The following is a 27,521-nucleotide window of genomic DNA, read 5'->3' as shown; positions in this document are numbered from 1 at the left end:
CATACAAACTGGCCCTATTAAGACTACACATCCTGTTCAACTGCTTCCTCTGCCAAAAACTGTTTCAAAATAAAAGTCCTCACTACAATATTTCACTGTTAAACAATTTAACCTTTTAAACTACTGAACTTTTTAACTGTTCAGCCATTGTAACTGTTACTTGTCATCAACTATGACTCCTACCCACTGTAGCTAGTTAGCTAAGTTAGCTAAGTAACTTGGTTAGCATAGTTAGCATGCTAACATGTTAACATGCTAGTTAGCATTTTTAGCAAAACTGCTAAAAACGATTAGCTAAGTTAGCTAAGTCACATGGTTAGCATAGTTAGCATGCTAACATGTTAACATGCTAATTAACATTTTTAGCAAAACTACTAAAAATGATTAGCTAAGTTATTTAAGTAACGTGGTTAGCATAGTTAGCATGCTAGCGTGTTAGCATGCTAGTTAGCATTTTTAGTAAAACTGCTAAAAATGATTAGCTAAGTTAGCTAAGTAACATGGTTAACATAGTTAGCATGCTAGCATGTTAGCATGTTAGTTAGCATAGTTAGCATAACTGCTAAAAATGATTAGCTAGGTTAGCTAAGTAACATGGTTAGCATAGTTAGCATGTTAGCATTGTTAGCATAACTACTAAAAATGATTAGCTAGGTTAGCTAAGTCACATGGTTAGCATAGTTAGCATTTTAACATTGTTAGCCTGCTAGTTAGCATAGTAACTTGGTTACCATTATTATCTTTGTTAACATAGTTAGCATAACTGCTAGCAAACATTGGAGCCATTCCAACTGTTAGTTATCGTCAACTATCTACCTAAATAATTTAACCATTTAAATTATCAACCTATTTAACTGTTCAGTCATTCCAACTATATTAAACCTTATCTACCAAGCAAATAATTTAACCATATAAACTCATCATATTTTTGCATTTTCATGCACTGTATTTCCTTCAGGAAATGCTTTTCTAGTTATTATTACATATTTGTTATTATCCTTTATCATCTTCAAATATATTGAATGGAACAAATGAGGCAAAGAGTTGAACCTCTTGAAATTCACACACAGAAAGCAATATTCTCGGATTCATCTTGTTGTGACTTAAGCTTTTTGCAATTAAATCAGTAAATGTCAGTACATTTGTTTGACTCCATACCATATGACAAGGAATGCTACAGAAGTGAACTGCTAGTCTCTTCGCCACTGCAGCTTATAGAAGTGGAACGAAAAGTGGAAAGGATGTCATGTGTTTGAGTTCATTTTTGTTTATCTTCATGACAAAGAGGAAGTACAATATTAGCACTAATAATAGCGGCCGCCACGCTGCTGATGCGCAGTGAGAGGTCGTGCTCCCGCGGGTTCCCCTCCAACCGGTAGCGCTGGTCCTGGCTGGGCCGAGCCTGGCGCCGGTGGCTGTCGTCCAGGCTGGTGCACTGGAAGAGCGTAGTGGAGCCGGGCCAGTGGCCTATCCGCCACGCCACCTGGATGGAGGAGTGGTGCGTGTGGTGAGGGTGGGTGAAGGAGCAGGGCAGCACCACGGGGTAGCCCTCAATGACTCCAAGGAAGACAAGGACTGTTACAGAAGTGAACTGCTAGTCTCTTCGCCACTGCAGCTTATAGAAGTGGAACGAGAAGTGGAAAGGATGTCATGTGTTTTGAGTTTATTTTTGGTTATCATTATGACAAAGAGGAAGTACAATATTAGCACAATAAGTAGATCATTACAAAAACATGTTACAGTAAGACATTTTAAATGACATTGTAATTCCAGTGTTATTAGCCTTCTAAATAAATATATTTATCTAATTAGGTGAAAACTTTTGTAGAACTGCTTCTGAGCTTCTTGAGCATAGGTAGGGTAGAGGTAGGGTATGTCTGCATTCTCACGTGTATTCAAATATTTCACGTTTGAAATATTTGTATTTCAATTAGCCACGCAGCTGAGCCATGAGCTGAGGTGTCCCTTAGCCGCCCAGACAGCCACCCCCAGGAGCAGAGCCAGTTTGGCGCCCAGGGAGACGGAGAACAGCAGCAGCAGGGGAGAGGGGCTCGTCTCCAGGCCGGACTCCACATAGGCGGAGGGCAGGATAAAGAGGGTGGCCTGGTCCTTCCCCAGCGGGTTAGAGGCTGCGCATGTGTACTGTCCCCCAGCCTGGACATCCTGGAGCTGGCTGAAGGTCAGGTGTTGGCTGGGGGCTACCTGCTGGAGCGGGTAGGCTGGAGCTCCCTCTATGACATCCTCTGGCCCCACCCACTGGACGTCGGGTGAGGGGGACCCCTGAACGCGACACAGGGCTTTGAACCCAGACACCTCACTGGGCACCACAGACAAACCTAGAATGCGAGGGGGAGCTATACCCAAAGGGACAAAGATAAATGGTTGTTCACAACAAGCCTAGAAGTTAGTTAGTAAGACAAACAATATATTTATTTTCTCTTTCAGGGCTGTAGCAAGCATTTTGAAACTTGAAGGGCCCACATATCCATAACATTACCAACTATCCATGATATAATAGAGTAATGAACCAAACACAGCCTCAAATAGCAACAGCAGTATCAAATTGATACATAGTTTATCAATTGCTTAGTTGATAAAGGGTTGATTAAGGCTAATTGGGTTGTCAGATCACTAACATTCCTAACATTATTAGGATAAACGTTATTTCTGTGTCATGTAAAATATTTGGGTGAAAAACTTGAGGGGGGGGGGGGGTAACTACTGCTGGCCACCCCCCTCTGTCTTTGATTGTCATGAATTTGACATGTCTGATCAGTACCCAGTGGCCACTCACAAACCTTCAACTCGAAGTCGCGTGCCCATTTTATTCTCGAAGACGGCAGGCGGGTGCCCGGGCACCTCCAGACGGCAGTAGTAGCGGCCGCTGTCCTGCAGCGCCACGCTGCTGATGCGCAGTGAGAGGTCGTGCTCCCGCGGGTTCCCCTCCAACCGGTAGCGCTGGTCCTGGCTGGGCCGAGCCTGGCAACGGTGGCTGTCGTCCAGGCTGGTGCACTGGAAGAGTGTAGTGGACCCGGGCCAGTGGCCTATCCGCCACGCCACCTGGATGGAGGAGTGGTGCGTGTGGTGAGGGTGGGTGAAGGAGCAGGGCAGCACCACGGGGTAGCCCTCGATGGCCCGCACCTCGGCGGGCATGGTCATAGACCAGCCATCGTCAGTGGACGCTGGAGCAGAGCGAAGGAGATCCACACTCAAGGTGATGTACAGACATACAGTACGTTCTTCAGGTCAGGTCAGGTTTAATTTAAATGATAAAAAGTAAGCAGTGGCTGACCAGAGTGCATTATATCCAAAAAGAAAGAAGCAAGTAAGAGAACCACAAAGAATACAATAATTCAATCCAAAATGTGTACCTCAAAGAGTTTCAGATTGTATCTCTGCATTTGACCAAATACAACATATGACTCCTCAAAGTATGTTAGAACATAATAATTTTTCTCTCAAATTTGATGTAAACACGAAGAGCATTTGTGTCAATTGACAAATTGAATTTTACAACAGGGACAACAAAGAAATATACCACGATCCCCCATATGTTGTCAACAATCTTAAGTTTTAAAATATCTTGAACCCTGTTGAACCCATAATAGTTCTCCTCCAGATGAGTCTTCATATATGACTCTACAGTATATAGATGCATATTTGTGAAAGCATTCAGAGGATGAATGATGAAACAAATGAGTCATGAAACAAAAAGTCAACAGTACAGTCTGTTTACCTTTGGTCATCCGAACCTTACCTTCAGTGTGTGTGAGCAGGAGGCTCAGGGTTGAGTAGAGAAGCAGTGTGTTCATCGCGCTGGTGCAGTGTGAGGACGGAACCTGTGGTCAGCAAGCTCCGTGTCTGCGCCCTTCTCTTGGCATGACTCAACAGCACTCACACACACACACACACACACACACCGTCAGTCAGAGGGACAGTCATTTATCCCTTTATCTCTGTCTTCTACTACAGTACCCTGAATGTAATGCTTATTATGTATCATGCACACTGTCTCATGAAATCGCTTGAGGAAAAAAGCTACATGGATCACACAACGTTTCGTCTATTGGAATTTGATTTGAGCTGTTATAAGCGTTCAATAAAACTGGCCCTTGTCTAGATACATTGGAAGGAGTTTTGATGTGACATGTGCACGTCTGATATGTGTATTACTCGCAGACTGCTGAGTTAATTTGTTTACTGCAGGATGAGCTGTTGACTCATGGAATTGTAACCATTTGCAACTGAGCAGGAAATGTAGCAATGTGAACTTCAGAATGTACTGTCTGAATTCTTGTGAGTTTCTAGTGATTGCAAGCAGAATACTCACAGGGATTTCTGGTAAACAGACACAGAGCAGACACTTGATTTCTGGTAAAGAGACATAGAGAGGACACTTGTGAGAGGAGAGAGGACACTTGTGGACATTTAGCCCTTACATCAGAGAGTACAAATAGAAAGCAGCTGTTGACAAAAGGTTAAAAAACCTTTGACTCCTATGCTGGGAAGGTTACTTTTAAAATGTATTCCACTACAGATTACAGAAAATACATGCCCTAAAATATATTTTGTAACATATTCTGATAGATTACTCAAAGTAATCTATTTTATTATCAAAATAATTATTTATCAAAATAAATATTTTGAATTACATCAGCATTGTATTTTATTTTATTAGCAGTGGATGAAACAGTTATGTGAGGTTATGTAAACCCAAAACCTGCTTTACAGTGAGGACTGATATAAACCTATGTGCTATGAAACACTTAATGTCATAATGTCAAAGACAGAACAGAGATGCTTGGTCTGTATAGGCTAAAAGGCTACCAAATCCCAAACAAAGTATACACAGATTCTTTGAAATTAACAGCACACAAGGATTAACATGCCTTTTTGCAGAACACCCTGTCAAGAAATAAGAACCTATACTGGCCTAAACCATTTTGGCTGGATATAGGCTCTATTGGCCTACAACAAAACATATTTTTCTATATATATTCTATTCCAGAGACGTTTTTCATTTAGGCTATGAATGTAAACAGAGAGGGAAAGAGAAAGGAGCCACTTGAAAGATATATAGGCTACACGTTGTGGTTCATATTTGAATTTGAGTTTGAAAAGCCTTGGCCTACGTATTAAAATGATTTAAAATGTAATCCCTTTAATTTATCAGTGTATCTGTATTATAAATACCACCCATTTAAATTGTAACTGTATTTAAAACTGTATTTTAAATACGTAATTTGGAATACATGTATTCAATTACTATATACTTCCCTACACTGCTCTTACATATAGCATGCCAAGGTAGAGCACATGGTTTCACAAATCGAAAGTCTTTCAGAATATTTCTAAATAATTGTGCTGACAGTGCACAGGAAGTAAGAGGCCTTTTTAACAAACCATTTCACAACTCCCTCCTCACACTTGGCTTGACTTCCCACTTGCCAAGTTGGTGTTGTTTGAAACATGATATTGTTTGTATTTCTTACACTCGTCTTCACTGTAACAGGTAGGCCAATCTACTCATGTTCCACAAATTAGTAGTTTTATACAAGTTGATGTCTGTTTAGGGTGAAAGGGATTCACAGAAACAGTAATCGGTATATGGTAATTACTTTGTCAATGATTACTTTGTCAATTTGGTCTTCTGATGAGCGTCTGTGTCGACCAGGCATAAACACTAGGTCAAATTCAAGGCTCTTTTCCTCCAGTGGTTCCTTGTTGGTGGAATGAGTTGCTCAGTGCTCTCCGTTCCTGTGAAGTTTTGGGTCTTTCAAGAGGGGTCTAAAGGCATATTTGTTCAACTTACACTTAGATTATTAAGAGTTTATTATGTTTAGTATATTATAGTATTTATTTTCATTAGGCTATTGATCTAATTGACATTGTTGTTTATTATTGCTGTTCTCCTTGGTGTACCAACTTTTTAAAATAGTTTACTGTTGTATGTTGTTTTGGACAAAAGCATCTGCTAAATACCATAACCATAACCATAACTATTGCTTAAGGCTGTTGTATGTTAAGGAACACAGACTTTACGATTCCCTCTTTAAGACAGACTTGTCTATCATGTCAATCAATTTTACATTTCACTTTTCACATCACTCTAAATTGCATCTGAGCACAATTGGGCATGAATGAGAAAAAGGCTTTCATGATTTTACTTACAATGCATATATAGACAATTGATACATTCATTCAGAAATATTAATTCAATATATTCTATGTTGAATGTTTGTAAAATGGCATATGGAATCTTCACAGGATGTCAGTCTGTGCCGTGGGAGATGTGGGCCCCTCCTCAGGTGAACGGCTCAGAGAGGGAGCGAGTGGCGCTGCCCTGCCGCTTCTCCCACCCCAACCAGGACACCTACACGGGTCAGATAAGCGTTCTGTGGAGAAAAGGCGATCGTTATGCCGAACCCTTCTTTAAATGTACACTGATGAACAGCACAGGGGCAACTGGAAACGAGTGCTCTGGGTACATGGCTGCAGGGCGTTTCTCTCTCAGCGGCGACCCCCGCCACAGGGAGCTCTCTCTGCTGGTCAGCAAGCTGTGGCTGAACGACACTGGCATGTATTTCTGCCGGGTCGAACTGGATTATAACAAATACCAGAGTAGTCCTGGAACCACACTCAACGTCACAGGTCAGATTATACGTAATCAAAGAGTGACAGGCGCTTTCTTTATCCCACAAAATGTTAATATTGTTTTTGTTTATAATTTATTATAATTTATAATTCATTTTATAGATTTATTTGATTGTTAATATGTGTAACTGTAGCCTATGAAATGTGTGACATTCATATGCACATTACTACATCATCTGTCTGATTGCTTCCAGTGGAGGTTTTCGTTTGCAAACTTCACAAATAGATCTGATTCAGTGAAGTAATCTGAAACACACTGTTCTGATGTGTACATGCCTTTCCCAAAGGCCCAGCCTGTATCATTAGCCTCTCCCAGAAGCCTGTCCCTGACAACAGCACTCTGGAATGTGTGGCTGTCGGGAATCCGCCACCAGAGGTCACTTGGTTCTCCTCATCCAACGGGCAGGAGCAGGCAGCTGTCAAAAAAGCTGACCCGCAGGATAAGTACACCATCAGGAGCTCCATCCGTATATCCACCAAGGGGGACTACACCTGCCGGGCGAAGAACTCATTGGGCTCCCACATGAGGGTGTTCCCCCCCAGCAAAGGGCCCACGGCCCTAACCTTGTCTCTGAGTGTGGTGGCTGGGCTGCTGCTGCTGGCTGGTCTGGTGGTGGTGGCTTCCCTGCTGTGGATGAAGAGGAGTGGTATGTAGAGAAGACATGAATGAATATGTTGAATTTGTGAGTTTGTGGTTGTTTCTTACCTTCTGTTTTTATTATTATTATTATTATTATTATTATTATTATTATTATTATTTTTATTTAAGGAGCCTCCCTGAAAATGGACATTTGGTGTTTTCAAAATCGGTGGGTGCTTGTATGAAATACCAAGCAACATTGCTGGTATGGAAAAGAATGTTTGGATTTTCATATAAATACAACAAATCATGATAAACTAATCATGAGTTCAATTATGCTATATCCTTTACATTCAGAGAAAGCCAGAAAACAAGCATGTCTGACCCAAGTAAGTTTATTTTGCACAAATTCATATTTTGCATTCATGTAGATAACTTTTTTTACACACTAGTACATTTTATTCACACTTATGTCCAAACCGATCTGGCAAACTGCTCAGAAATACGTGAGCGATCTCAACATTCATTTTGAATGACGAAATCGTTTTGCAAGAATCTGTGAGGACTATAATAAACATGCACTCTCTTTATCCACTAGATGGCGAGCAGGAGCTAGTTTATGTTGACATAGATCATAGTCAAAGCAGTCCAAGTAAGTGATACAGTATGTGTTATACAGATATGTCTGCTGTCACGTTTTCTGAAATAATGATTTTAAAAAAAGATGATGCTTGAAGTGTTTTGTATTAAGATTTTTTTATTTATTAAATGTAAATGTTTCACAGTATATTACAATACACATCTTCTAATATTAACACCACTTCATATGTTTTGAAGGTACAAGAGCACCACACAGAGTGGAAAATGGTAAGTATATGTAGTTATTGATATGGCTGATGATAAGAAAGCTGATGTTGCCCACACATACTGTACATTTTGATGTCACTTTCCAGATATCATTTATTCTGATGTGAACTGAGAGACCATCTGTTGCTCCAGACTGAAGAGCGAGCAGAGCAGAGGCTGAGGTGTCACAGTCCTCAAAGTATGTGCGATGCCAATGATACTCTTTTCCTTTTCTACATTGTCATAAAAACTGTGACAATAAAAATAACTTGGCAGGCTACATTTTCTCTAATGAAACATTTACCATTAACACGAATTATTGACATGTATACATTGTATGAAAATGTGTTTTGAGTTATTATGATCAACCCCATATAATGTGAGTACCAATGTTTCAATGTTTAGTTTAACTATGTGAAATTTACTTTACTGATGTCATCATACACTTGTTTGTGACAATGTCACAACTATCCACACTATATGTGTGCTCTTTTTATGTGGTATCCACAAAAGGTCAATTAAATATATTCCCTGCTGGGATAATAATCAAAACTACCCTAATGCATGTTCTGCTCAGTTAACTTGATTATGTAGGGGAATATGTTAATTAGTCTGATCAGTTTTGTGCCATAAGAAATTAACAATAAAAACACTAAAACATTATCCTTGTCATGGGCATGGCTTTTCAAATTATTCTTGTAACAAACTGCTGCCAATTAAGTCACAACCACAGTTTAACTGGGGAGATGATTGAAAGCCTGTTTAGTTGGACAGGAGTGAGAGGCACAGGTTATTTGTTTATGCAATATAAGGCTATTATGGTCACTGCAGTGGAGATAAGTGTTAGACCAGGCTTTGTAGCTAAGTCTACCACAACAGTTCTGTTGGATTTTGCTTTTCAGGGACAGTCACTGAAAGGCGGTTCACAGAAGTTGTCTAAGGCTGCTATAAAGGCAAGCCCATTGCTATGGCTAAGGCACTCACAAACTACTTGGGGTCATACTACAACCTGAATTAACTCTTGAATCGTGTCACATCTACAGTGGTTTTTGTTGGTGTCTTGATGTTGGTGTATTTGATGGATTGTGACAAAAGTCCTAACCCAATAAGTGTTGAGAGGAGGTTGGGTCCAGGACGCCTGACACCACTGTTGAGCCTTCTGGAAGTTTTGAGAAGCTAATTCAACAAAACATTAATGAAGGAAAGTGCTTACTTGACAATCCAAGAGAAATTCTCAGGAAGGCTGCCATGTTGGCTGCTCTGTTGGTAGGTTGCATCAACTGATGAATAGTTGACTATTAAAATCAATCATCAATGTTGTTTAATTTACTGCAGTCAATTAGTCAAGCAAAATGGCTTAAAAAGGCTTAACAGGTTAGACATTTCTGTGTATAGTAGCCCTTAAAGAAATTAAATGTTTGTGGCAGATTTGCAGCAAACTTGTGAGTGATTTGTGTGAAACAAATGAATTCACTAGAAAATATTGCCAGAAGTTTGCCAATGTTGTCAAATGAGGCAAACTTCCAGCAAAGTTTTGGCAACAATGAGAAGTTTGCCACTAGTGGTAAATGTGTTCGCCAGTGATTTGCCACCACACTTAGCCAATGATGGCAAACTTCCAGTGAACTGCTGGTGACAAACCTAATTTGCATATGACATGCATTGCTGCAAATTTGCTGCAACACTGTCAGAAGTTAACCACAACGGTTTACCAGAAACCTAATTTGCATGTGAAAATATTGTCATGTCTTTACTTTTGTCTAAGGTTGTTAACTGAACTAAAAGCAGGCATACATTACACTGCCCCCCTCCAAGAATACTGAGTCCCTTCAGTACAAATGCAAGTTCAACTCAAATGTAAACTTAACACATTTTAACATGGTAACTAATTAAAACTACAAATCATCATTAATAAAAGTCAAAGAATAAATGAGTCGTTGAAGCATTAGCATAACATGTCACAACTGATTGTAATGATGGGAGTCCATTTATAATTGGTAACGGACAGGGGGACGGACCTCACGACCTCGTGAAGTGGTCAGGTGCTGTGGGGGTGTCGGAACACTGTCAGGCTGGTTCAGTGGCGCCCTTTCCATCGGGGTGGGTTGACAGGCTTTCTTGCAGGCCTGACGGCGCTGTCGCGCAGTTCTTTGACGTCCGCGACCTTCATGCCCCACTTGTCCTGTTTCCTCATCCGCAGAGCTAGAGGAATTCTTTGGCTGACTGCTGGGTTCATCAAGCGAGTCGATAGCACGCTGTGGGGGATGGTCTCTCTGGAGAATCTCGTGCCTTTTTCGTCGTATCCATCCAGGTATCATGTCAGCTGTATAGGGCTTCAGACGGTCATGGTGCAGGATCTTCCTATCTCGCCTCTCAATTACTTCATACAGCACTGGACCCAAGCAAGAGGCAATGATGCAGGGGCCTTTCCATGGCGGCTGGAGCTTAGGGCTAAATCCCTTTTTCTTGGTACTGTCCTTGACATAGACGAAATCTCCAACAGCATATGTTTTTCCTTTAGTTGTGACATCAAAGCTCCGCTTCTGTCGTTCTTGAGCAGCTTTTAGGTGTTCCCTAGCGGTTTCCTGTGCCTCTTTCAGGCCCTGTTCCAGTTCACTCAAGAACTCCGGAACCTCGTTCTTGTCCCTTTTGAGCAGGGCTTTGAACCGGTTCAAGGAACGAAAATGAAAACCGGGAACTTTTTGTATTTTACAGGGAACAGGAACGAAACCGGAAACGTTATTATTTTTTATGTTCTGGAACAGGAACACTTATTTAAAAATAATGGTAACCGGTTAATACCGGTTTTATTTCGTTCCTCAAAGTTTTCGTTGCCTAATTAACTAAAAAAAAAAGTAATTATTTTCCTGCGCACGTTACCATGACGCTGAGGTTCACTTGTGTGACATCACATCAGACATTCGCTGACTGAATGGAGAGAGAGCGGTGGATTACAAAGTCTCCACTCCACATCTTAAATAAGAGGTAAATTACGATCCATCGTTAATTAAAACGCTCATTCCAAACACAATAACAATAGCTATATTTGTCGACTCCACGTTAATGATGGACTAGCGAATATTTGGCTAAATGGTGCCAACACCTCTATTTGCCTAATGCACAGATGGCTTGTTACGGTATGAGTAGGCCTACTGGATGGCCTTTTCCCCCGACAGTTGGAATTTGTTGTTGCCGAGTTAGTGCAGGGGCGCTTGCAGGAATTAATGCTCTGGCTTTAAACAGCTGTAATGCAGTCGTTCTGACAAGCACACCAATTGCTTAGCCAACCTTGTTCTTGACCATCTTGAATAGCTGCTCTAGCTTTGCTGCCTCCATCCTTTCTGTTTTTGTTGTTTAAACTTGTGATATCCATGATGAGTATTGAGTTAGTGAATTAGCTCAACATTGTGTGCTGATAACCATATAGAAAGCAGAGTAAAAGAAAAACAAGTAGCCTATGCGTGCCTGCGTGCGTATTCTCTCCTGCTCAAACATGTGTGCGCGTTAATGTTGATAAGTGTTCACTAACTTTACTTATTAGAAAATTGTAAATAGCCTGATGGCATGCAACTAATGGGATACTGTGCATAGTTGGAAAGGTATGGTAGGCCAATATGGTGTGAATATACACACACACAAGGTAAATTTTCTCTCGTTGTTGAGTGATGGTACGCACAGTGCGTACGGACATACACCTGCAGGCGCGCCTGCCCGAGTGGCATAACCAATTGTCTTAATAATGTCGTTACGTTTGTGTGGAAATTTTCTCTTTTAACAATAAACTACACATTTGAAATAATTGTAGGCCTATTTAATTATTATTATTAATAATAATATAATTATTATTATTTAATAATGGTTGTAATATTATTACATTTGGTTTAAGCTGGATGAAAAAGATGTGACATAATTCTATAGCATTAAAAAGCTGACAGGAACGAAATTAACCGTTCCGGGAACAGTATTTTTTTGTTCTAACCGGTTCAGGAACGTCAATTTATTGGTGGAACTCATGACCGGAAACGTTATAATTCCGTTTCTGTTCGGAACGAACCGATTGGAAAAAAAAATCGGTTCAAAGCCCTGCTTTTGAGTTCTGCTGCTCCTGACCATATGTCGTGTGGTTGATGGACCACACTTAGTACTGCGATAGGCCGCGGTAAGCAGTGGAAGATGTTCATCCCAGTTCTTTTGGTCCTGGTCCACATAATAGCGAATCATCTATAGGAGAGTCCTGTTGAATCTCTCTACCTGGCCGTTTGAAGCAGGGTGGTATGGCGTAGTTCTGGTTTTAGTGATCTCGAGAAGCTGGCATAACATCTTGAAAAGAGTGCTCTCAAAGTTGCAACCCTGATCACTATGGAGTTCCAGGGGGCACCCAAAACGTGAGATAAAGTCATACACCAGTCTTCCTGCTGTAGTCTCTGCTCCTTGATCTGGTACACCAGAAGCTTCCACCCACCGTGTGAACTGGTCTATTACAACCAGGATATACCTGTTACCTGCCGCCGATACAGGGAAGGGACCAAGCATGTCCAAATGAATGCGGTCCAAGGGTGCTCCAGCCTGGTAACACTGCAGCGCTGCTTTCTTTGTTGGTCCAGCAGTCTTGAGTGCTGCACAGCTCTGGCATTTATGTATGAAGAGTTCCACACCACCCGCCATCCCATACCAGTGATAGCTTTGTTTGAGGCGCTGTAAAGCTTCATAGCAGTCACATTCTTCTCCCTCATCTGCATCTTTGCGCGACAATGCATCTGCATTTGCGTGTCTCCTCCCTTCTCTGTGCTCAATCTCAAAGTTGTACTGGCTTCTCTTCTAGCCATCTTGCTAATTGCCCTTCTGGGTTCTTAAACCTGAAAAGCCATACCAAGCTGTTGTGATCTGTCCGCAACAGGAACCTTTTGCCAAGAAGATAATGGCGAAACTGATGGGAGAATTTAACCACAGCAAGTAATTCCCGTCTGGTTACACAGTATCTATGCTGAGTTGGTGTTAAGTGGCTGCTCGCATAGGAAATTACTCTTTCTTCTCCCCACTGATATTGGGACAGTACAGCTCCAATGCTGTGGTTTGATGCATCTGTGTCAAGGACACATTTCCCCTCGCTAGTAGGGTAAGCCAGTATTGGAGAGGATGTAAGCTTTTCCTTCAAGTGCAGGAAGGCCTTTTTCTGCTCCTCCCCCCACTGGAACTGGATTTCCTTCCTTAAAAGACGTGTCAAAGGGCTTGCTAGTTCTGCAAAGGATGGGACAAACTTTCTCTAATAGTTGCACAGGCCCAGGAAAGCTTGGAGTTCCCGTTTGTTTGAAGGGTGTGGCCAATCCTGTACATCCCTAACCAGTGCTGAATTAGGGCGTATGCCTTCGCCACTAACAACATGCCCCAAGAATAGGACTTCCTCCTTCAAAAGCTGACATTTTGAAGGTTTCAGTTTTAGCCCATAACTTTGCAATCTTTCAAAGACTTCTGTAAGACGCTCCAGGTTCTCTTCCACATCTTTGCCCAGGATAATGATGTCGTCAAGGTATATGTGACCAGGCATGGCAAAACCAGGCACATGTCTCCCCAGAGACATTTTGAGTTATTTACAGATTCTAAAGGTGTAGTTTCAAAGCTATCCAATGATGTCTCACTCATGGAGATCTGATAATATTTGAATAAGTTGTAGCCATTTTAAAGTATACACATCTCAAAGCTACAAGCTGAGAAATCAGGCTTTTCAATTTGACTACTTTCTCCCTCAATCCATGGGAGGGGAACACAATGGTCCTCATTTACATGACATTAAGATCAAGCCTCCCCCTGTCACGGTCACTGATCTGAGCCTGCAGTGCATCATAATATGCTAATGACCCATCGAAACTATCTGTTATGGGTTACAGAACCAGCTAGTAGCAAAGGATAAAGTAGTCTAAAACAAACATGAGATCACGTTTGCAAACCATGTTATTTTGAATTAACACCCAGTGCAAGGCACCAGGTTGGCAATGGATTTAGCAGGTTTAGCAATGGAAAAAATAGTCTAAAACGTGAACTAAACAAATATGAGATCACGTTTGCAAACCCTGTTAATTTGAATGCACACACGATGCAAGGCACCCTGCCATCAGTCAAAAGAAGACATTCTCGCATTATTCAAAGTAATCTACCGAAACTATCTGTAATGGGTTTTGGCTAGTAGCCTATGGTGCCAATAGTTGTGCCAATTGTGACGTTCGCAGCTCTGAGGAAATCCAGGCCCAAAAGAAGACGATCATGAATTGGGGCCACATAAACATCCCAATCAAATGTGTGGGTTCCTATCTGGAAGACCATTTGCACTCCACTCATGGCTGACATTTCACTGTTGGACTCTGCATTGTGAAGAACTGCCATCTCAAGGGCTTGCTGCTCATCTCCATAGAGTTGCTTGTAAAGTCCTTCAGACAAAATGGTTGCATCAGGCCCTGTGTCTACTACAGCTTGGACCGGAATGTTATTGACCTTCACTGCTATGTGGAGGCTTGGACCTCGGTTAGTGGCATGACTGATAGTCAGTGTTGGGGACTGGGCCCGCTCACGAACTGCTTCACGCTCGCCTGTTGTCTTGTGGAGAGCGGACGGGCTGGGTGACCTAGAACACTCTCTCCTGAAGTGCCCCGCCTCCCCACACTGGTAGCAAAGCCCTTTAGTGCCCCTGAGAGGACTTGCAGAGTTGGCCCGTGCTATACTTTCAGGCTGAGACGATTGCTGCGGCTGCCCGCGGCCTCTGTCACGGTTTGGGCTATGTTCTCTTCCTGGGGGATTATCTGAGTACCTCTGCTCTCTTCGGTCACTCATGACTGGCTGCAAACGGGTAAGTGTCAACTGCATTTGCTCAACTTTTTCAATGAGTCCTTTAAACTGATCAGCTGTGACATAGGTTGGACTTTGAATGCGACGAGATAGTGGTGACATGTCGTCATCATCATCAGTCCAGGAGACACGCCTTGTTCTACCTTTCAGGTCCAGCTCTTGCCGCACAGTAGCCTTGTAATTGTGTTCATGTGACCTGGGTTTAAGCTTTGCGAGACTTGTGGAGTGGCTGTTGCCAGTTCTGCAGGTGTGCCATTGCTGGCCTGAAGATGTGGGGCTAACACAGCTAGGAATTCCTGCATGTGTTGAGCTTGCTGCTCCAACACCAATCGCAGCCACGGTGGAGGCTCTTCTGCTGCTAAGGCTGTAGCGCCTCCAGTGCCTCCAGTATCATTCTGCTGGTCTTCAGACATGTTTGTTTTTATTTCTGTATTTTCTTTTTATTTATAAATTTTTTTGAAGTTATTCATGTTGTTTATGAGGTGAATAAAGTATGTTGTAAATAGAATTTCTTGATAATTGAAGTCAAGCTTGTAATTAAGGAGCGCCAAGTGTTCTATTTCCTTGTAATTTTATTATTTTCCAATAAAATAATTGGTCCTTATATGTAATGTGTATAATACTGTGTTGTGAAATTAGTCCATGTTAACAATCTATGAGCTATTTTCTATTATATCCATATTATTTTCATCTTCCAATGATATGTTTTCCCTTTGCAAAACAGCAACATTCTTCTCTGTAGCGATCTTGTCGTGCAGCTGGTTAGGATACACTGTTGCAAAATCATGTAGACCCTGATGCTTGTCGTTGCTAGGCAGCGGCTAGTTCTCGTTCCCTCTTTTCAAATGGCAAAATAGCACAGTCCAGAATTTTAAATAGTGGCCTCTGAAGCATAGTTGTCATTGTCTTTCTTATTCTGCTTCAATGCTGATGGCTACTTGCACTTCTGACACCAGTGTCGTGTCTTTACTTTTGTCTATTCATTAAGTGTCTGCTGGACATACTAGTTAGCTAGCTGGCTAGCTCAGAACTCCCGTCTTGACATCAATCAATGGATATATCGTACTCACAGTCTCCGAGGCAAGGTTAATGACACGACATGAATCCCAAGGTAAAGTTGAGTTGTTTACTGAAGTATGTAGCATTACAACAGGGCTGCAAAAGTCACCTAGCTCCGACGAGGGAGAGTTATCTCACCAGGGTAATAATATGCAAGGGGGCAGGCGAATTCCCGGAAGTAGAAGAATCAATGGTGGCTGGAGGGACCACTTCTCTGCTAACCCCCAAAGAAGCCCATTCATTTTAGGATTTTTTTGAAATACCATAACTTCATATAGCATATATCCTGTGCCGATATTGTAGCTTCTGTGTTATCTACATAAACAATAAAAGGCAAAACAAAACTCAACTACCTCGTACGTAACGTTAGGTTCCCGTAAGAAGAATGTTTAGCATGTCCGGTTGAAGGGAAGCTAACGCACCGAAGGGAGATAACCGTATTGTTACCATCCTACGTACTTCCGCCCTAAATTTGATTTAGGTCTCGCACGTAGTCTGGCCGAACCAACGTTATACGGCTCGCGTGTAGCCGAGCCATTCAGCGAACAGTTGAGTGATGACGCGGAACTTGCCTGCCGAGTTGCTTGTAGTCCAGCGAAGCTTGTAGTTCAACATTGGCGACGGAGGAAGAGACGCTAGTAGGTATTCCGCAAAGTTGTCTCAACTCTCTAGGGCATCACGCAATTAAAGCAGGAACAAGAGGCTTGTCTTGTCAATTTTATAAATGGCAAGGACGTCGTATAACTCTCCTTCCAACTGGCTTTGGGAAAAGTTTGATTTATCAGATGGTGATAACTAAACCTAAACGCACAAGTGTACTACATGCATCACTACTTATCATGTTTTCAAATAAACGTTTGCTGCTCGTTATTCTCCCCCCTAAGCCCAAGGCGAGGCTACCGTGCTTGTGGACAGTAACGTTAGCCATGAGGCTGCATTGTTTTATGCCGAACAACTGTTAGTTTAACCAAGCAAGCTCCAGGTTAAATAACACGTAGGTCGTCAGTACAATCCAACTTATCCAAGAGTGTAGTCTGAACAGCCCGTGGAGGACGAAATAAGCTCCGTAGCTCCGACGAAGTCACCGGGCTGCGTAGAACAACAATCGTCTGATAAGCGGCGAGAAGAGATAAGAGGAAAACTGGCGTGTGACGTGACGCTTTTGGTATACAACTCTCGGTATGTGGCTGGCGCAACAGAGCTATATCCACTACGAAGAGACTGCCCTGGCGGTCAGGTAGCCTACAAATTAGCCAGCGGTCTGTTTACTACTGAGAGCAGAAGTGGGAAGCGTAAGAGCCTGAACTGGAAGCGGAAGTGGTAAGCGTAAGAGCCTGAACTCCGGCGCACAGCATACGTCATTACCAAACGTTGCTGATTGGTTAAGGGAACTCCAGATTTTAAACCTCAAAAAATCCATCCGCCCATTACGGAGACAGATTCTTATTACATTGTTCCAGACTGTATGACGAAGAGAAACGTAGTCACAGGCGGTAAGGACCAGGCTAGCGTAGTCCAGCCAGCACGGAAACTCGTGAACAAAGCTATGTAGCCTACAATAGCATTGTACGTTAAGGTAAAGCATAGAGGCAAGTAAACCTAATGAAAAACAGTAGTTTTACCGTTAGGTAGTCTAACAATAATCATTTCAGAGGTTTGCGATGGATTGACCGTAGGTCAGAAAAGTGGAAAGAAGTATACCGTAAAACTCCAAATAATAGCCCGGGCTTTTATTTTCCCAAATCGCCAAACTGCACCGGCTAGTATTAGAGACAGGCGTCTATATGAGACAGGCCTTTAATTCCCTTTACACAAAACTTTTCCTCTGCAAAGATGGAAAATATTATAGAATTAATTATTTCAAACACACTGAATGTCTACCTATATGACTAGGTTATCTGATGACAATTACGGATCATCATTCATTTAGTGTTGAGATGTTGTTAATTGAGGGAGATACAGTAAGATCCAAATAGCGGGGATAGCCAGAACAGATGAAACACGTTTTAATTAAACGTAATTTACAAAGAGATTGTATCACACTGAAAGCTCATATTTTGTCACTAGCAAATAGCCTATATCAGGCCTTTGTCAAATACAGTTGCATTATCAGCCCTGACCAAAACCGTTCAGGAATTATTTATGCAAAAGTGGAACGTGCTTAATGTTTCATTCTCCCTCCTTTTCAGCATGAATGAAGCAGCATGAGAGAGCATGAACCATATCGTTTCTCCCGTTTTGTATTTGCCAAATTTGTCTACATTCAAATCATAGCCTAGCCTATACTTCCAGGCGAATGGGAACATATTTTTGACCATGGGGTGCTGAATAACAAAATAATCATGGATGTCCGACGATTTCTCCCCCAATATGATTCGAATTTAGACAGCTAAATACGCCATTTCAGCGCCGTGTATGAGTAGGTCTAAGAGTGAGAAGTTTTATAATGCCCTGGGCAGCCACATTCTACTGCAACTATGCGCATCACTTGCCACTCCGACTCATCAATAAAAACTGTGCGCGCACACACCAGTCCCATAGAAGCGCACTTGACTTTACATCATTAACCTATTTCAGTATACCTGTATAGCCAGAGAATGTCCGTAGACGGGCTCTGATATTAGGGGTTTGCACGGACGTCACGTTCTGGCCGGTAACCATGGCAACCCAGCACGCGCGGCCATATTGGCGATACTTAGTGAATGAAGTACAATGGAGTGTTATGCACTTTGGATATCTTACGTGATTGTAGCCGTGTCTAAACAACAGAAAAGCTCATCAAAATGCGTGTAAGATGCAAAGGCATATAGGGCAGGACTTGGACCACAAGAAAAGGCGCGATATTTCGAGAAATTACGGTTTATTGGCAGCGCAGATCCATATGAGTTGGGTGAGGGAGACGAAGTACCAAGTTCAACCACAAGCGCCCCCCTTTCCTCTGATAACTTCTGTCATTATTCTCCTTTCTCCCTGTTTTTTTAATAACTTTTGGAAGTCGATACCTACACCAGATGTTTTTCTCAGTCTGACCTATTGGTACAACCTAAAACACGGCAATAATTAACCATTTTCCTTGACGATCTTAGGGATTTACTTCAGTGCCTAATGCTTTCTAATGAGGCGAGTATCTTCAATATGGCGACGTCCAGATCTGATGACACGCCGTGCAAACCCCTAATAGCCTAGTCTAAGGTAAATTCCTTTTCTGACTTCTTTCTCTTTATCGCCATGGCATTTACAATAATTAAGAATAACGTTTGCGAACCGTTCTGGTTTTATTGCCAGCATAAAAACAAGCTTACCATCGGCCTATCCGCAAATTTTAAACACAAGGGATGAATTGAACGATAACGAAGTCGGACATATAGGCATATTGATATATTGATATATTCATATTGAAAAAAAAGTTATACATTTTGGAACTCTAGCTTTTCCCCACCGCAGTCTTTCAAATGCCATCTAATCATAACGTGCGCAGTCTGCGCCATAGGCCTACTTAAGCCCAAATCACACCCAAGATTTGCGACGAGATGAGCAGCAACTTGATGCAACATTCTAAAACCTTGCAACTGTGACCAGACATGGTGAATGCTTTGTGAAGGCTTGAAACAACGTGCAACATCTAATTCACACTCCTTTCTGTAACGGTTTCGTGTAATTGCGAATCTTAGGTGTGAATTGGGCTTTAAACAGACGATCTGACGGGTTTTAGAAGATTAAATACAAACTAAAAAACAGACCAGGCCTCTACTGGAGACCGGCCTTTAACCCAAACCTGTAGCCACGCCAGGCGTTTAAAAGAGACAGGCGTCTCTTTGGGACTCGGCGATTATTTGAAGTTTTACGGTAGCTTCAAGGCTATAATTTTTTTGTTTTGTTTTACCATGACTGTTTTTGAAGATGATCATGTGTGGTAATTTCAACATTAACACAACTTGATATCACTTGTGAGGATGATATTAATAATAATACATAAATAAATGTTTAACTTTGAAGGCGAAGGAAGTGTGAGAAGAATTTCTGTGTATCTATTATATGAGATCTATTTCGACCTCTCTCTGACCGTCACCACGGTCTTACTGCGAATGATGCCATCCTGGCACCTGTCTCGAGACCTGAATATCAACAAAAAGTCACATGACTGACCGGAGGCAGGTCCACAGCATATAGTGCATCCGGTAACCTGCCTCATTCTCTTGCCTTTCTCGCCTCGTTCTTTGAGACCGCTGAAAGTATAATACGTTTTTTTTTTTTCTCTCGCCATCTACAAGGGCAGGTTGGCTTTATTCCCCCACAAGCTCGAGTGTGGGGATGGTAATTTCAGTTCTTTATTAAGTTTGATTTGGACTTTTGTGCAAGCAGCGAGGCTGCATTTCTGTTCTTATTCTGCTAATATGTTATTTATCATTAGGCTGCTTGTGTCTGTAATTTGCTAGCCTGAATACAAGTACACAGACGTTTATACCGACTAACACCTGTGCGCAGGACAGTTGCGGTTCATTGTGTTGCCGACAGAGAGTAACCTAACAACGCGGTAACGTTACAAAGACCTGTTGATGTTTGTTTGGCGTGTGCTAGCTACATTGATTATTGTATTTAACCCAGACAGTTTTGTAGGATTGCCTGCACAGTGGTATTGGGTTAATATTGTCTGCCTGTTCAGTGCATCTATAAGCTTGTTCAGCAGATAGTCCTGTTGTAGGCTATTGGTTGGGCTAGTTTGTTTTGCTAACGTTACCTATATAGGTAGGCTACAATAGCTTTTCTGCAATAGCTTCTCTGTGTGATACTTTCACAACCCCTGTTCGCAGGTGATGTTGTCATAAGTTCACTACATGTTCACAGCTTGTGTTTACAAGTTTGGTGCATTTCGTTTATTATTCTGAAAATAAATTGCTACATATTTCCTTTGTCTGTTGGACAGGTTGGCAATTGCCTATTGAATTTGATCTGCCCGTTTTACTGCCGTTCGCGGTAGCTGGGATTGTTGTGAACTATCCTCATAGCCCAATCCTGCAGGCCTCAGTACAGCAGGTTAGGGTCAAATTGATTCGGGTGTCACTTGGCGTTCGCGCTTGAAGTTGTTCTCACCCTTGTCATGACTTCACACTCCCTATGTGTATTCTGTGGGAGTAGCATGGACCCTCGTGATGGTCATCGGGAGTGTCCAACATGTTTGGGCATGGCTCATCTCCGGAATGATATTGATAATCCATGTCCGGCTGCAGTGGGTTTGCCTTTAGAAGAGAGGGCTGGGAGAGCAGGCAGGCCAGGAGCTACTCAACCAGCAAAGGGGGCCTTACGTGCTCACACTAGCAAGCATGCTAAGAGCCCTGATGAACACACTCTCAAGCGTAAGCATAAAAACCCGCATAAGTCTAGTAAGAGAAGGACTTCAGGGGACACTCGTTCTCAAAAACACGGGTCTGATGACGATCTTCAGTTGAAACTTTTGACTGCCATTTGTGGCCTGTCAGATACACTAATGGACTGGGATGCTCCTGTCGAGCCAGCCCCAGCCTCACATGCCACCCTTGGTGAAGCAGGGTCTGCTACTTCCCCTATAACAGAGTGTTCGAAAGAGACCTGAACATCTGCCGTCGTATCAGGGGACGGGGAGTCTGCTTGCTGATGTAATTTCGCTGCATGCGCAGGACTCTCTTCTAGGAGGGGACCAAGAGGACTCACACAGTGTTCTTTCTTCTGGTCAGGCTGAGGGTTCAGCTTCAGTAGATGATGGTGAGGAAGTCGGTGGCAAGGACTTGGTGTCCACAGTGTTGTCTGCTGCTAAGTTTGTGGGTCTCAGAATTCCCACTGATGCCCCAATCACCTCTGAGGGAGTTTGGGCTGGCATTTCTCAGCCAAGGCCAACAACCTCACTGCCCGCCACTGAGGATTATTGCCAGATGCTGAGGAGGGCTTGGAATGCTCCGAGCAGGACCCCTCAGTATAATGCAGGGTGTAGGAAGCTGGCCAAGGCAGCGTACCCACTGGAGACTGGATTGGGTGATGTGCCACCAGTTGAGAGGGACATGGCAGCCCTGACCTCTCTGTGCCCAACCAGGGTAACTACTGACCCTCACTGCCCTAACAAGGAATGTGACCGGTCAGATTGCTTAGTGTGTAGAACCTATAATTCTGCTGCCCGTGCTGCGCGCTCGGGAAATGCGTTGGCCGTTCTTTTAGCGGCAATGAGGAAGACTTCCTTTGCGGAATGCCAAGATACCAGAGATCTGGTGGATGCTGCTCTTTCTGCTCATGCACAGCTCACCCGTGATATCAGTGCAACCATGTCTTCAGCTATCCTCACTCGGAGACAGATCTGGCTTGCCCAGACCAGTCTCCCGGATGGTATCAAAAGAGAGCTCACAAACATGCCGGTAGAACCGGGGAGAGTCTTTCATGGGGAGTCTCAGGCCTTCCTGGAGAGGGCTCAGCACTCAGTTCGGGCACGGGAGAATGTGAACAGGACATTTCGACGCCCCGTATCTAGACCAGGACGCCAACAGCAGGCATATCCTACTCTGCCAGGGCGTAGAGTTGTCTGGCAAGGAGGTGCAGACCAGAGGACCAACATTCAGACCTTTGACAGGCCTGCCACAAGTTCATGGCGTGGGCAGCCTAGGTCATCGACGAGGCGCTATGGTCGAGGCCGCCCTCCCCCCAGGGGTCCAAGGACCCAGGGGGATCGGGCATAGGATTTCGGGGGAGACTGCCGAGGTCCACTCCCAGCTACGCCTGGACAGCTGGGAGCGGGAAACCTCAGACCCCTGGGTACTGGACACAGTTGCCAGGGGATACAGGCTCCAGTTGCGGCAGCACCCCCCTCCCTTTACCCGCGTCCGAATGACGACGGTCAAAGATCCAGTCCAGGCAGACTGCCTTGCAGAGGAAATAAGTACTCTTCTAGAGAAGAGAGCCATTGCCAAGGTAAGTTTGAACGAACAGCAGGCTGGGTTTTATTCAACATATTTTCTTATCCCGAAGAAAGATGGTGGGTTGCGCCCCATCTTAGATCTCCGTCTTCTAAATACCAACATGAAGGTCATGCCATTCAAGATGTTACATACAAAACACATTTTGGAGGTGATCGAACCAGGCAAGTGGTTCGCCACTCTCGATTTAAAAGATGCCTACTTCCACGTCCCAATTTGCAAGGACCACTGGAAGTTCCTTCGTTTCGCCTTCCAGGGACAGGCTTACGAATTCCGAGTCCTCCCCTTCGGTCTTTCCCTATCTCCCAGGGTCTTTACTCGGGTTGTGGCAACCGCCCTGGCGCCGCTACAATGAAGGGGCCTGAAGATATTGCCCTACCTAGACGACTGGCTGATCGGTGGTTCATCCCGCCAGCAGATTGTGCGGGACACGCAAGTTGTCTTAGCCCATGTGCAGGCCCTGGGCTTCAGAGTGAATTTGAAGAAGAGCGACTTGAATCCACGACAGATAGTGGCTTTCTTAGGTATCTGCCTGAATTCTTGTACAATGAGGGCATGCCTCACAGTAGACAGGGTCTCCAAGATTCAGAGAACCCTTCGGTCCTTTCGCAGAGGCAAGCGCTTGACGCTGCTGTGCTTTCAGAAGCTTCTGGGGTTGATTTCTGCTGCCAGCATGCTTGTTCCTTTGGGCCTCCTCAGAGCTCGCCCTCTCCAGCGGTGGCTTAATTCGTTCAGACTTCACCCAAGAAGAGACAGGCAAAAAAACCTCAAGGTCACTCGATCATGTTTGAAGACCCTTCTGCCATGGCGCAACAAGGGGTTACTTCTACAAGGAGTTCCGCTGGGCTGCATACCATCCAGACGGACACTAGTGTCAACAGATGCCTCCCGGACAGGCTGGGGAGCAGTCTGGGAGGGCAGAATGGTCAGAGGTCTGTGGCAGCCTCCATGGGACACAGAACACATAAATGTTCTAGAACTTCGAGCAGTGTATCTTGGCCTCAGGGCTCTGCAGCCCTTCATTCAGGGCAAGCATGTCCTTGTGCGAACCGACAGTACAGTCGCTGTCTGCTACATCAATCATCAAGGAGGGACGAGGTCTCTCCGCTGCCTCAAGATGGCCCAGAGGCTACTCTTTTGGGCACTTCCGCGCATCGCCTCACTCAAAGCCATTTACATTCCCGGGGTTCTGAACCAGGCGGCAGATCTTCTCTCCAGGTCGGGCCCTCACCCGGGAGAGTGGAGGTTACACCCAGCAGTGGTAGCTGGCTTATGGGCACACTTCGGTGTAGCCCAGACAGATCTCTTTGCTTCGCGGGAGACCACCCATTGCATGAGGTGGTTTTCTCTGAATCATCCCAAGGGCCCACTGGGTCTGGATGCACTCTCTCACGAGTGGCCGGAGGGGCTACTGTATGCCTTTCCCCCGCTGCCCCTAATTCCCCATGTACTGGACAGAATAGCGCGGGGGTGCTACAAGGTCCTGTTGATTGCTCCTCGATGGCCGGGGAGACCCTGGTTTCCGGCTCTCCTGAGGCTTGTCCACGGCCAACCGTTGCCTCTACCTCTCAGAACAGATCTCCTCTCACAGGTGGAGGGCCGAATCTGGCACCCCAATCCAGCTGTGCTGCAGCTGTGGGCTTGGCCACTGCTCAGTGCTTGCCTCATGCGCTCGATCAGGCTGTCCTAGACACCCTTGAGAATGCCAGGGCTCCTTCAACACGGTCGAACTACCAACAGAGATGGAAGGTGTTTACTGCATGGTGCCATGATCGGAAAGTAGAACCCGCAAAGTGTTCTGTGGAACTTTTCTCCAATCTCTTCTGGATACAGGGAGGGCTGCCAGCACCTTGAGAGGTTATGTCGCAGCCATCTCCTGTTTTCATGACATGGAGGGAGGCCTTTCGGTTGGGAAACAACCAGTGGTGTCCCAGTTTCTGAAGGGTGCAAAGCGCCTTCGCCCTGGTAGGTGTTTGAGAGCCCCGTCTTGGGATCTACCCTTGGTGCTGAGGTCTCTAACCAAGGCCCCATATGAGTCGCTGCAGCAGTCCAGCCTCAAGCTCCTCACACATAAGACTGTGTTCCTCATGGCCATGTGCTCTACAAAACGGGTAAGTGAATTGCAGGCGCTTTCTGTAAGCCCTGACTGCATGAGGTGGAAACCAGAGAATGCAGGGGTCGTACTATGACCCAATCCATTTTTTCTTCCCAAAGTGTTAACCTCTCAGTCAATAAACTCGGCTGGTTTTTCAGCCAGAGCCTTCCTGTTCAACAGAAGTGGATCTTGGGACTCTCTGTCCAGTAAGGGCATTAAAGGAATATGTAACCCGTACACAAGAACTGCGTCAAGCTCACATACAACTATTCGTGTGCTATGGGGAGTCACAAGTGGGCCTCCCAGTGTCCAAACAAAGACTATCTCACTGGTTGGTGGACTCCATCTGTCAGGCATATTCAGATCAGGGGTTTCCAATCCCAGATGGCCTGGTGGCTCATTCTACACGCAGCATGGCCACGTCGTGGGCTGCATTGAAAGGGGTTGCCCTTGGAGATATCTGTGCAGCATCGTGGAGTACTCCATGTACATTTGCCAGGTTCTACAGAGTTAATGTGGCCTCTGACTCTGTCAGTTCTACGGTGCTTATGTCTGCTGCCTTGCGGACTGGGGAAGGTTCCTCTGTTCAACGCGACGCTTTTGGTACTGGTCATCCGCAGTAAGACCGTGGTGACGGTCAGAGAGAAGTCGAAATAGATCGTAAGTTATGTTAATAACTATGGATCTATGAGACCGAACGATGACCGTCACCATCTCTTGTCGCTCGGAACGGACCACGGCGTTCCAGGCAAGAGGATGAGGCAGGTTACCGGATGCACTATATGCTGTGGACCTGCCTCCGGTCAGTCATGTGACTTTTTGTTGATATTCAGGTCTCGAGACAGGTGCCAGGATGGCATCATTTGCAGTAAGACCGTGGTGACGGTCATCGTTCGGTCTCATAGATCCATAGTTATTAACATAACTTACGTTATAAGATTCAGTTCGATGGCTAACGTCACAAAGTTAAGTGCGAGTCTGCGCAGTACTGGGGGGACCAACTGAAAAATCGTTCAATTTGACTCAGTGCCCTCCCATTAACTCATTGAGTGCCAAAAACGTAATATTACGTTTTTCCTTCCCATGCGTTGAGTGCCAAAAACGTAATATTACGTTTTTAGCTTTTTTTTTAAAAAAAATACGAAACTAGACACTCTAACACACCTTATATGTGATTTTGGGAACTCTATGATGAATGGAAATGAAATATATGACGATCGAAAACTCACAATCTGGACATTTTATCATAACTCGGTTGCCGCTTTGGGTCGAATCAGTGACGCATGCACGTCAGCTCAAAGCCACGCCATTTTCGTGGGTCTATCACTAGGTGGCAGTCTCGCCAGGTCACTTCCCGGAAATTTTACAGGCAACACTTCATATTTCATGAAAGACATTATATCTCCATTTCTAGAAAAAAAACAGCGATTTTGATAAAAACTAGCCACTGTTTAGCTTGGGATTTCTCAGGAACAGAGGCGTGTAGAAATACACGGTTTGCACCCACTGAGAGCTTTTATTCACACAACCAACTTAGACAGACAACCAGCTTAATGCGCACTCCCTTCTCTCCAGCTTCACTCCACTCAAAACGTCCGGTGGAGAAACCATTCCCCCTGGAACCAAAACACCCAACTCTCAAATGTATGGGGAACTAAAATCCTAATATGTTAATTATTCACCATTACATTAACAGAGGAATGGATGAAGACTGAATGAAATAAAGTGACATTAAACAAAATAATAATATAATAAAATCATTGTTTACATAAGTATAAGTATAAGTATATATACTCTTTTGATCCCATGAGAGAAATTTGGTCTCTGCATTTATCCCAATCCGTGAATTAGTTAAAGGAACCGTATGTAAGAAATGTATTTCAATTAATCATAAAATGGCCCTCATATGTCACTAGACATTAAGAAATCATGTTAATTTCAAATACTTATATCACTGACAACAGTAGTCCGGCCAGGATATTGTCATTTAAAAAGTGAAGTTGCAGCCCTCAACTGTTGTTGATGTTGTGTTTTGTCATGTCATGTTGTGTTTTAGCCTGATGCGCCACCCTCTACCTATCTACTAATCACAAAGTCAGTAGTGTTTCAGCATCCGGGTTGGCAACCTCGAGTCAGAGGGGAGGGGGAGGGGACACACCACTCTACAGTAATTTGAAAGTAATTGCAGTACCAGTTTTGGCCACAATCTTACATATGGTTCCTTTAAACACACTCAGCACACAGTGAACACACAGTGAGGTCACTGTAGGCCACGGCTGCCCCTCAAAATGCCCCTACATGATGAGCAGTCGACAACTGTGATGAAAAACTTGCAAAACTATCAGTTGTGAAACCCCTATTACACAGCATGATGCAAGATTCAGAGTATTCTCAAGCTGACCTTCCTCCTCCTAACATTACATCCAATGGTCATCCAATCATCACTGTTGATTCAGAGAGATTCATTTGTCACATATCGTCATAACAGTGTAGAACAGGTAGTGAAATCTAAACA

At 43.9% G+C, this 27,521-nt stretch overlaps 2 protein-coding genes across 4 annotated transcripts; one reads left to right on the top strand and one right to left on the bottom strand.

The window, feature by feature from the left end:
• Nucleotides 1-1,845: 1,845 nt before the first annotated feature.
• Nucleotides 1,846-3,812, bottom strand: LOC143119615 (sialic acid-binding Ig-like lectin 15). The gene is made up of 3 exons (XM_076281237.1): nt 3,758-3,812; nt 2,799-3,182; nt 1,846-2,354 (listed from the first exon to the last, which is right to left on the bottom strand). The coding sequence occupies exons 1-3, from the start codon at nt 3,810-3,812 to the stop codon at nt 1,927-1,929; spliced, it is 867 nt and encodes a 288-aa protein (XP_076137352.1). The 3' UTR covers nt 1,846-1,926.
• A 1,610-nt stretch (nt 3,813-5,422) lies between these two features.
• On the top strand, nt 5,423-8,743 carry siglec15l (sialic acid binding Ig-like lectin 15, like). 3 transcript variants are annotated; one of them, XM_076279430.1, is made up of 8 exons: nt 5,423-5,512; nt 6,268-6,651; nt 6,942-7,301; nt 7,424-7,463; nt 7,592-7,623; nt 7,833-7,886; nt 8,072-8,101; nt 8,188-8,743. In XM_076279430.1, the coding sequence occupies exons 1-8, from the start codon at nt 5,470-5,472 to the stop codon at nt 8,211-8,213; spliced, it is 969 nt and encodes a 322-aa protein (XP_076135545.1). In that variant the 5' UTR covers nt 5,423-5,469; the 3' UTR covers nt 8,214-8,743. The 3 variants fall into 3 exon arrangements, 1 of the variants encoding a protein (XP_076135545.1); XR_012986123.1 differs by lacking the exons at nt 7,592-7,623; nt 8,188-8,743 and having other exon boundaries at nt 7,424-7,499; nt 8,072-8,089; XR_012986122.1 differs by lacking the exons at nt 8,072-8,101; nt 8,188-8,743 and having other exon boundaries at nt 7,424-7,499; nt 7,833-7,884.
• Nucleotides 8,744-27,521: the final 18,778 nt, after the last annotated feature.

Source organism: Alosa pseudoharengus, unplaced genomic scaffold, assembly GCF_046254945.1.
Source record: "Alosa pseudoharengus isolate Yale_2024_CS ecotype anadromous, Long Island Sound unplaced genomic scaffold, YU_APseudo_1.1 YU_APseudo_1.1_scf_12, whole genome shotgun sequence".
NCBI classification, from domain to species: domain Eukaryota; kingdom Metazoa; phylum Chordata; class Actinopteri; order Clupeiformes; family Clupeidae; genus Alosa; species Alosa pseudoharengus.
The sequence above is the reverse complement of the archived record's forward strand: the minus strand, read 5'-3'. Positions and strand labels throughout refer to the sequence as shown.

Coding starts and splice junctions, on each gene's coding strand:
- siglec15l (XM_076279430.1), top strand. CDS start 5,470: ATGATATTGTTTGTATTTCTTACACTCGTCTTCACTGTAACAG. Junction 6,652..6,941: donor AACCACACTCAACGTCACAG/GTCAGATTATAC, acceptor CCTTTCCCAAAG/GCCCAGCCTGTATCATTAGC. Junction 8,102..8,187: donor ACCACACAGAGTGGAAAATG/GTAAGTATATGT, acceptor GTCACTTTCCAG/ATATCATTTATTCTGATGTG.
- LOC143119615 (XM_076281237.1), bottom strand. CDS start 3,812: ATGAACACACTGCTTCTCTACTCAACCCTGAGCCTCCTGCTCACACAC. Junction 3,183..3,757: donor CCTGCTCACACACACTGAAG/GTAAGGTTCGGA, acceptor GCTCTGCTCCAG/CGTCCACTGACGATGGCTGG. Junction 2,355..2,798: donor CACGCGACTTCGAGTTGAAG/GTTTGTGAGTGG, acceptor CTTTGGGTATAG/CTCCCCCTCGCATTCTAGGT.